Here is a 9,505-nt window from a genome sequence, read left to right on the forward strand (position 1 = left end):
CTCCCTCTCCCATCCTCCCTACCCCTGATTCTGTGAGGGTTCTCCCTCACCCACCCACTCCCACCTACCCACCCAGGCATTCCCTTACACCGGGGCATGGAGCCTTCTCAGAGATTTGGTGAATGAATAAAAAAAGAAAGGTATGGCTGGGTACATAGTGTATTTTGTGTCAAGTGGACAAGGGGTTTATTTGGTTGCCTTATCTTATGTCATACATACTAGGATTATCTGCAATGAAGGAACCTCACTTGAGCAAATGCCTCCAAAATATCCATCTGTAAATACTTTTCTTTTTAAGTCACTGGTGTGTGAGAGTTCAGTGCATTGTGAGTTCCATATATGGGTTATTCATCATAGTTTACATAAGAAATCAGGGTGAATAGTATAATGATAGCATGTGAGTAGCCAACATGAATCCATGGCTTTTCATCAGCTCCAGCCTTCAAGCTCATTCTGTTTGATTTCGGGGATGACCTTCCTCTTACAATGTTTAGTGAATGCAAGTATAAGCAAATATACCCTTTCCTATCTGACTTGACTCTTTATACTGTGGAGGCTGCTTGACATTATGGCCTACAGAATCAGTTTGGCTTGGGAAATTGTTTCTAATCAATATACTATAATATTGTAGATGCACAAATTTGTACCCACCCATTTAACTGACTCAGTATACATATAAATTGGGTCTTTCTTCCTCTATTATGATCCAGATGTAAATTCTTCCCTGAAAATTAAAAAAGACACACAGATAAGTTTGATTTAGAAATCTCCAGAATGTTTTGTAATAAAATCATTCTTCAAAATAAAAGTATTCATCACCTTATATGGTTTTAATCAAAGAACTAGAATTTATGCTTAATCCTTTAATTGAAGAAAGAAAACTAATGGAAAAAAAGATAATGGTGGATCAAATATTATAGACTAATAGTAAATAAAAATAAAATTTCCAGCTTTTAAAACATATCAAAATCATGAGTATTTTGTGTTTTTCTTTGAAAAAAAAACACCAAAATCAAACATATGTGGAAGTATAAAGCAAGTAACAGTATATTTGACTCATATTCTTCAATTAAATTTGAACCCAAAAGCATTCTATTACCTCAAACTTTACATTATTTTTAAGAGTCATAGAACATGCCACATTATAGATCATTACATAGGTATATTTCACATTATTCTTTATTTTAATCTTTCTGAGTCAACAATAATTGAGTTGGGTGACATTGCACTGTTTTCAATCATGAAAGCGGAAATCACATTCATAACAATGAAACTCTGTGTTAAGCGATTCTCTTCTTCCTTGTTTATACAGCTGTATTGTCCTTCACTTCAAGTCAAATGAATTAATTCCTTCTAAAGAACAGAACCCTCTGTGAACTGAATTAACTGGAGAGTTCAAAATGTTCCTTACTGTACAAGTAACTCCTTACTGAAACTTTCAAGTACTTATTCATGAAAACCCATTCTTATGAAATTCACACTGGCATCAGAGGTTACACTAGATAAATGCTATTATCCCAAGTTTTAGGTGAGTAAAGCATAAAAATAACTATAGGATTCTATTTTCTAATTTTTTACCTTTTAATTAATTATTTTGGTTACTTACATCTGAAATGTTCTCCCCTCCAGGTATCCCATCACAGGATTCTTTCCCCTGTCCCCCTACCCTTTCACAGACAAGAGGGTGCCCCCTTAGGGCAACTATCTCTTTGGAGCATCAGAGGTGCATCCTTTTTCACTGAAGCCAGACAAGGTGGTCCTGAGCTACACAGGTGTTGGGGGCCTAGAACCAACCCATGTGTGCTCTTTCATTGGTGGCTCAGGCTCTGAGAATTTCCATGGGTCTAGGTTAGTTGACACTATTGTTCTTCCTATCAGGCTGCCCTTCTCCTCCATTTTTTCAGTCCTTTCCCTACCTCACCATAGGGGTTCTTGTCCTCAGACCAATGCTTGGCTCTGAGTATGTGCATCTATCCCAGCCAGTTGCTGGTAGAGCCTCCCAGAAGGCAGCCAGGCTAGGATCCTGTTTGCAAACAGAGCATAGCATTTGTGTAAATTATTGGACAAGGAGAGACATTTTGTTCTTAGGATAAATGTGTGTGTTTCATAGATGCTATTATATCAAGTTGGAATTTTACCTCCCACCCCCTCAAAGCATGCACAGTATTTTCTAGCACAATGGAAGCAAGACTGAATGAAGGCTAAAGGCTTTCAAGTTCCAAATCAAATTATATGAATCATGTCCCTAAGTGTTAGGTGTCTTTTTTTTCACTTTTTTATTAGGTATTTTCTTCATTTACATTTCAAATGCTATCCCGAAAGCCCCCTATACCTTCCCCTGCTCACCTACTCACCCACTCCAACTTCTTGGCCCTGGTGTTCCCCTGTACTGGGGCATATAAAGTTTGCAAGACCAAGGGGCCTCTCTTCACAATGATGGCTGACTAGGCCATCTTCTGCTACATATGCAGTTAGAGACATGAGCTCTGGATGGTACTGGTTAATACATTTTGTTGTTCCACCTATTGGGCAGCAGACCCCTTCAGCTCCTTGGATACTTTCTCTAAGTCCTCCATTAGGGGCCCTGTGTCTTTAACACTACTAACACACATTCAGCCTCAGAAAGATAAATAAACAATAAAGGTATAGTTTATACTATAAATATAGTATAGGAGTCACAATAACTTCATGGGCCCTCCATTTAGAAAGCTTTTAATGTTTCTTACTGGGGTGGCTGCTAGTCTATACTTACTTGGGAACATTGTTCAACCAAGTGCCATAACTTAATTTAAGAATGATCGACAGACAGATACATACACACACACACACACACACACACACACACACACATGCACACTGTATATTTGTATGTATTTACATAAAGATATATATTCATACACAGACACTTATATGAATTGTGAATGACTACTTCAATACAAAATGATTCCTTGATGCTGTTTCAGTAAAATTTTTGTGTTTTTATACTTTATCCTCCTGTCTCCTTTTTTATTTTGGTTCCCTCCGACCTGGTAAGAAATAATCTCCCTGAATTTTGTTGCTGTTGTTTGTTTCCTACTTCTTATATGCTTTATCCCCACCTTGAGCTGATCCCTTACTCTGATCTATGATTTTAGTTACTTGGGAACCCTGCCCGACCAGAGGCTAATTATTAATTTTAACAAATATGAGTTGTTATAAATTTTAGTTCAAACAAGCCATACTGCAAAAATCTCAGAAAATTTAAGTTTATTATACAAATTTGTTTATATATTATTCTCTGTCATAAGTAATGCGAGATCAGAGTTAAAGCAAAATCAGTATACTATTTACACAGTCTTATAACCCCTAAGAAATAGGCTCCCAACCAAAAATAAGCCCGGGGTGAAATGGTTTTAACACAATATTTTACCCCATTTTCAAAGAAAAGCAAATGCAAATAGATCCATGTTTCTTGCCCTGCACAAAATGTAAGTCCAAGGGTATCAAAGACTTCAACATAAAACCAGATACTCTGAATCCCATAAAAAAAAGAAATTTGAGAATAGTATTTAATGCATTTATACAGGAGACTATTTCTTGAACAAAACACACAAATGGCTCAGGCTCTAATATCAACAATTGTAAAGTGAAACCTCAAGAAGAATATAAGTTACTTGTAGGCAAACGGTATTGCAAACTGGACAAAACAAAAACAGACACACTGGGAAAAACTTCCCTAAATTTACATCTTACAGAAAAATAATTTTGAAAATTAATGAAGAACTCAAGTAAGATACCTACAAACCATATACCCCAATAAGAAAATGGAGAATAGAGCTAAACAGAGTGTTCTCAACAGATCAATTATTGGTGGCTGAAGAATCACAAAAATGTGGCACATCCTTTGTAATCAGGGAAATACTTATAAAATGACTCATGCTGCTGAGGATATAGAATAGAGGCAACACTCCTCCATTGCTTGTTTGGGTTCAACTACTTATTTAGGAAATACTTATATTTAGGAAATAAATATAGTAGTTTCTCAGAAAACTGGAAATAGTTTTACCTCAGGACATAGCTATAGCACTTGTAGGCATACACCCATATGATGACATATTATACCACAAGGATACTTGTTCACCGAGGTTAATAACAGCTTTCTTTTATAAGCCAATAACTTCAAACAATCTAGATGTTCTGTAGCAGAAGAATGAATAAAGAAAATGTGGTACTTTTTGACAATGTAACAATATTCAACTATTAAAAACAAAGATACCTTGCATTTTACAGCCAAATGGATGGAACAAAACAGTATCATCCTGAGTGAGGTAAGCCAGAAAAAGAAATATATATGGTATGCATTTGTAAGTAGACCTTAGTCATAAAGTTCAGGATAACAATGTTAACATTCACAGACCCAAAGAAACTGGGTAATAAAGAGGGACAATGGAAGAATGTCCAAATCTATCACAAATGGAGAAGATCAATAATCATCAGATATAGATAAAAAAGGAACTGATTTTGAGAGCTGACAAGTATGGGGAAGAGTAATGGTGATTTGTGGAGATAGGGTGACAGGAGAAGGCTGGGTATGATAATGGAAACCAGTCTGGATCATATCTTGATCTAGCTCAATCCTAGCATTGGGGGTTGTGTGTATGGTGGGGTGGCGTGGGGTAACAGGAAATTTATGTGTGTGAGCCTAAAAGAGAGTCTTATCACTGGAAGATACAGAGTCTGAATTGACTACCTGTTGCCTCCAGGTAGGACTTCCAGAGAATGGATGTGGACATCAGTACACCAACAATACCTCCAACCAAATATTTTCTTGCTTACAAGTTGTGAAGGGATAAAGAGGGAGCAGAGACCGAGGCAAAAGCTGACCAATGGCTGGCACAACTTGAGATCTATCCCATGTGAAAGAAAGAACCTCTGACATGATTAAGAGTAGTCGGCTATCTTGAAGAGAGAAAACAAACATAACCATCTCTTGAGAGGCTTCATCCAGCAGAGGTGGAGGCAGATACAGAACCACAGTCAATCAGCAGGCAAAGGTGAGAGTCTTGTGGAAGAGTGGGATATAGAACTGAGCATTACTAAAGGGCCGAGGACACCACAAGTAGTCATTCAATGTCAACTAACCTATGTCCATGAGTGCTTGCAGAGACTGGAAGACCAACCAGGAACCTAGGCCCTCAACATACACATAGAAGACATTCAACTTGCTTTTGGTATGGAAACCCTAACAAGCAGAGTAGGTACAGTCTTAGTGAATGTTCCTTGCCATTGAATCCCCTATTCCTCCCTGGACTGCATGGTGGGACTTTATTGAGAGAGAATGTGACCAATCTTCCTGAGATTATATAGTCTGGGTTCAGGTGGGATCCAACTGTTGCTCGCCTTCTCCTTAGAGATAGGGAGGGGAAAAAAGAAAGGAAATGCTGTGAGGTGAATAGAGAAGAGAATAGAGAGACGGTTTTATCGTTATGAAAAGTAAAAATTAACAAAAAGAGTTATGCCATCAGAAAGGTAAGACAACATAGCATGAAAAAGGAAATACTTGGTCAAATATAGAAAAATTAGTAAGACAGTTATTATGCACACACACACACACACACACACACACACACACACACACACACTGAATTAAACAATGTGCTACTCGCACATGATGAATATGAGTATGAATAATCCCTACCTATCTCTTGCTTGAAAAAGTAGTAAAGGGAAATATTCAGGTGTATAAAAAAAACAGTAGATTTTTGATACAACAATCACAGACAGGGAACATATTCAGGTCTGCTATCCAATGTCATTATCTTAAATATTCTGTTGTTCAAGAATCAGAACCCAAGAAAAACACTTCAATTAAACCACTTTGCTAGGAAGAGCAGTCAATGTCACACAACTACGTCAGCTTTCAAATCTCTAAAGACCCGCCCCTACACAAAGAAAAGAGGATAACCAGAGAATGACAGAAGAGCCAGAACCTGCAGCAGGAGCTGCTCTGAATTAAAAGGTATGAACTAAGCTATTATAGCTAAGACTGTAGAGCATGTAAGTAAGTTTCAATGTCAGATTACAGTAGATACAATGCTAATTATATAATGGCTAGTGATACATCAGAAACCTTAATCTTTGAAATATATAGGAAATTATGGGATTGCCCAGCCATCTTCACATAACAACCTGGTCAAGTAGGAAGTAACATATAGCAACACAACATATTGATGGCTAGAATACTCCATTTCAATGTATTTCCTCATCTGTACATGATAGTAAGACAATTGTTGGCTTAAAGTTTCATAGGAAACCAGTTTAATTTGCAATTCACTCTTTACTGGTCTATCAAGTGGAAGAATAAATTCCATTAGTCTAAAGGTATAGGCAATGTGTGCATGTTAATCCAGAGTAACCAAGTATGTTTTGTAGGTCACTTGTTTTTATTTTTGTGTATGAAGTATGACCAAGAAAAAGACATTACAGATATATATGGAGAAATTCTGACACAAATGTTAGTCATAAGTTCCAACAAATAGCCCCTGATTTGAAAGAAAGTATTATGGAGCAAATGGAAAGTTTTAATAAGAGGAAAAGAATGAATGGTATTAAAAATACGTAAAGATAACATTAGAAGTGCAAACAAAGAAAATATGTAATAAAGATAAATAAATACACAAATAGAAACAAAAACAATTTTGTAGCAAAAAAAAAAAACCAACAACAAAAAAAACCAAAAAACCCGAAAATTTTATTAGATGCTTGCTAATTATGATTTGCTGTTACCTTTGAGCCATATAGGAATTTGAATCAAGTAACTTAGTTTAAAAAAAAAATTGGAAAGTGGAGAATAGGCACAGAATATATTTTAAAAAGGTACCACCCCTTCAATTTACAAATTAACCGATTTGTATGTATTGCAGCAGGAAGGTGAATGCATCTACACTGAGTAGCTAAAAAAGCATAATTTACAATTATTCTTCAAAAATGCATTTCGAATGTGTTGCTATATTTCTGTCTGCATAACCACAACCATGGTACACCAATTCATGTAAGGCATAGATGATAGTTTTAAACAGAGAATTGTAAAATAAAAATGATACAGAGTGAAAATCAACTTTCAAAATTTGAATTTTTTTCTTAAATTTCCCTTTTGAAGACAAAGGAATAGAGTAATAGACTTGCTCAGAAAGAGGTTAGGGATACCTTTTGCAAATATACACTTGATGCATAGGTAAAGATGTTTAGATTATATGTCTGCCCTATAAAAGGCAAGGTTTTGTCAATAAAACTTCACAAATCCCTCATATTTTCTCTTCCCTTGTTATACCATTAAATAATTTGCTACACAATGGGGCTTGGGCATAACTTCTGTCCATATTTTTGATTACCATCTGTGTTTCATGCACTGCTTCCTTAAACTAAAACATCTTCTTTGATTAGTTTCAGCAATGGCTTCATTCCCACTGATGTATTTTCTCATCATTCTGGTGTTTCAAACAATACTTTCTGAAGGAAGGGTAAGTTTAAAATGGATAATCATCTAAATCTACTCATAAACTTCTCAAATTGCAACCTGACTGACAGTAGTAAACTCGAAAGTGTCCTGTATGTGACACTATTCTGAGGGAGTCCTGGGGCACTTAATAGTGCTTTTGGTGATAAGAATGAAAGTTTGCCCTCTCCAACTCTGGCAGTGACATGTGCCAACTGGACACTTGAAAATGGAAATGCACTACAAAATTACTGTATGAACCAGAACTCCAATTAGATACTAAAGGGATTGAAGTTAATGTCAGTTGCAAAGCATAGAAGGTTCAGTTCAGATAAAAAGTATGCCTTCTGTCAGCATGTTGTCACTGTAAAATGTGACGTTGGGACAGGAAAATCCAGTAGTGGACCAAGGATTTCATTTTAAGTAAAGGTAATTTTCAGAACCAAAAGCAAAATTATACTTTAACCTCTGTAGAATATAAACTCTGCTTCAATCTCAAGAGATTAAAAAAAAAACAAACCTACCTTGTTGTATAGAATATACTTTTAAAAAAACTAGGATTGCTGATATAATCTTCATTCAATATGAACTCTGTTAATATGGAGTATTTTATACTTATTCTCAGTAAGTTTTTAAAATCCTCCTAACAAACATTCTATTGACAGTCATTAAAAATTGGAATATAGTTTCAGAAGCAGAGCATTAATTTTACCATTTCTGCTAAGAAAACTAATTTTTTTGTTTTGAAAGGAATTTAATTTATATTTGGTTTTGAGTTTAATAGAAATGGAATTGTGACAGTAATGTTACCTTAGGTAAAATGCAGTGACTATTACAGATGTCTAGCATGCACTTTCTTTCTTTATATAATTGGTAAATATTTTGGATCTATTTGTTATAGCATACTCTAATAGTCCATACTCTAGTAGTTATGATATATAGAAATATATTAGACTATGTCCATTCCATATGGTGAGATATTTAAAGAGAAACATGTAAACTGTAAAAAAAAAAAATCCATCTTTGTTCATGATGAAGTGAATAAGTTAACCTGAAACATCAGAAACCATATACAATGGCACCTGTCTTACATTTGCTTGTGTATTCCTCTTACTCACAGGCAAACAAATCATTGCAGAAATTCAAGCTTAGATCGTGCTCTGACAATTTACAAGCATTATTTTACCACTGAATTCAATACCCACAACCACACATATATATAAGATAATGTATATATTTAAACCCATGCTTTTTGTATATCAGTTGCATTTCTATAAGTAACATGAACAAAATTAACAGAAATCGTTTTACTATATCAAGTTACTCTTCAACAAACTAAAATAATTTGTGTTAATATCAGAAAGTTATATATTGAGAAGCAATGAAAAATTTGCGTCAAATGTGAAACAGTCCTCTTAAAACACTAAGTATGGACCTCCATTTTGAGGTATCCCTTGAGTTACACCCTCTTGAACTTTAGGTGAGAGGAGATTAGTGTGCACTGCAGGATTAACATTTGTCTTGAGTTTTTGGCCTATTCTTATCCTTGTTCATGCTGTATAAATGAAATTGAATGTTTGATATACCTTATTCTTAATGTTGCTGTAAAAATTAACCTTTTCCTCAGGCACTGAAACGGACTGAGAAAGAACCCGATATATCGGCTGATCTGAAGGATGACTTCAAAATACCTCTCTGCCAAATTTTAGGAAATAAATTAGCTGTTAGTTGGTTTTTACGTGGTTCCGACCAAGACCAAGTATTGTTTCAAGGATTCCTAATTCTTTTTGAACCATGTTGAATTTATGTATTGCTTTGAATAAAATTTAATGAGGTGATTATTATAAATAATGGATATGGCCTACTACATTATCACTCAAGGGCCTAATGTTAGGTACCAATAATAAAATTTTACTCACTCATTCAAAACTCATTTGACAAATAATTGAAAATAGTGAGGACTGATTTTTTTTCTAAATAAACTAGGAGCCTCCTAGTGTCCAAAACACTGTGTCCATCATTATTCTCTCT

General features: G+C 35.2%; 1 protein-coding gene across 1 annotated transcript; it reads left to right on the forward strand.

Moving 5' to 3' along the window:
• Positions 1–7,430: 7,430 nt before the first annotated feature.
• LOC110336033 (exocrine gland-secreted peptide 1-like) lies at positions 7,431–9,275 on the forward strand. Its single transcript, XM_021218451.1, has 2 exons — positions 7,431–7,499; positions 9,102–9,275. Exons 1-2 carry the CDS (start codon positions 7,431–7,433, stop codon positions 9,273–9,275), a joined length of 243 nt encoding a protein of 80 aa, XP_021074110.1.
• The last annotated feature ends 230 nt before the right edge of the window (positions 9,276–9,505 follow it).

This window comes from Mus pahari, chromosome 18, assembly GCF_900095145.1.
Source record: "Mus pahari chromosome 18, PAHARI_EIJ_v1.1, whole genome shotgun sequence".
Lineage (NCBI taxonomy): Eukaryota > Metazoa > Chordata > Mammalia > Rodentia > Muridae > Mus > Mus pahari.

Excerpts from the sequence above, each read along its gene's own strand:
- LOC110336033 (XM_021218451.1), top strand. The coding sequence starts at position 7,431 with ATGGCTTCATTCCCACTGATGTATTTTCTCATCATTCTGGTGTTTCAA. Across the intron at positions 7,500-9,101 it reads CAATACTTTCTGAAGGAAGG|GCACTGAAACGGACTGAGAA; the intron begins GTAAGTTTAAAA and ends CCTTTTCCTCAG.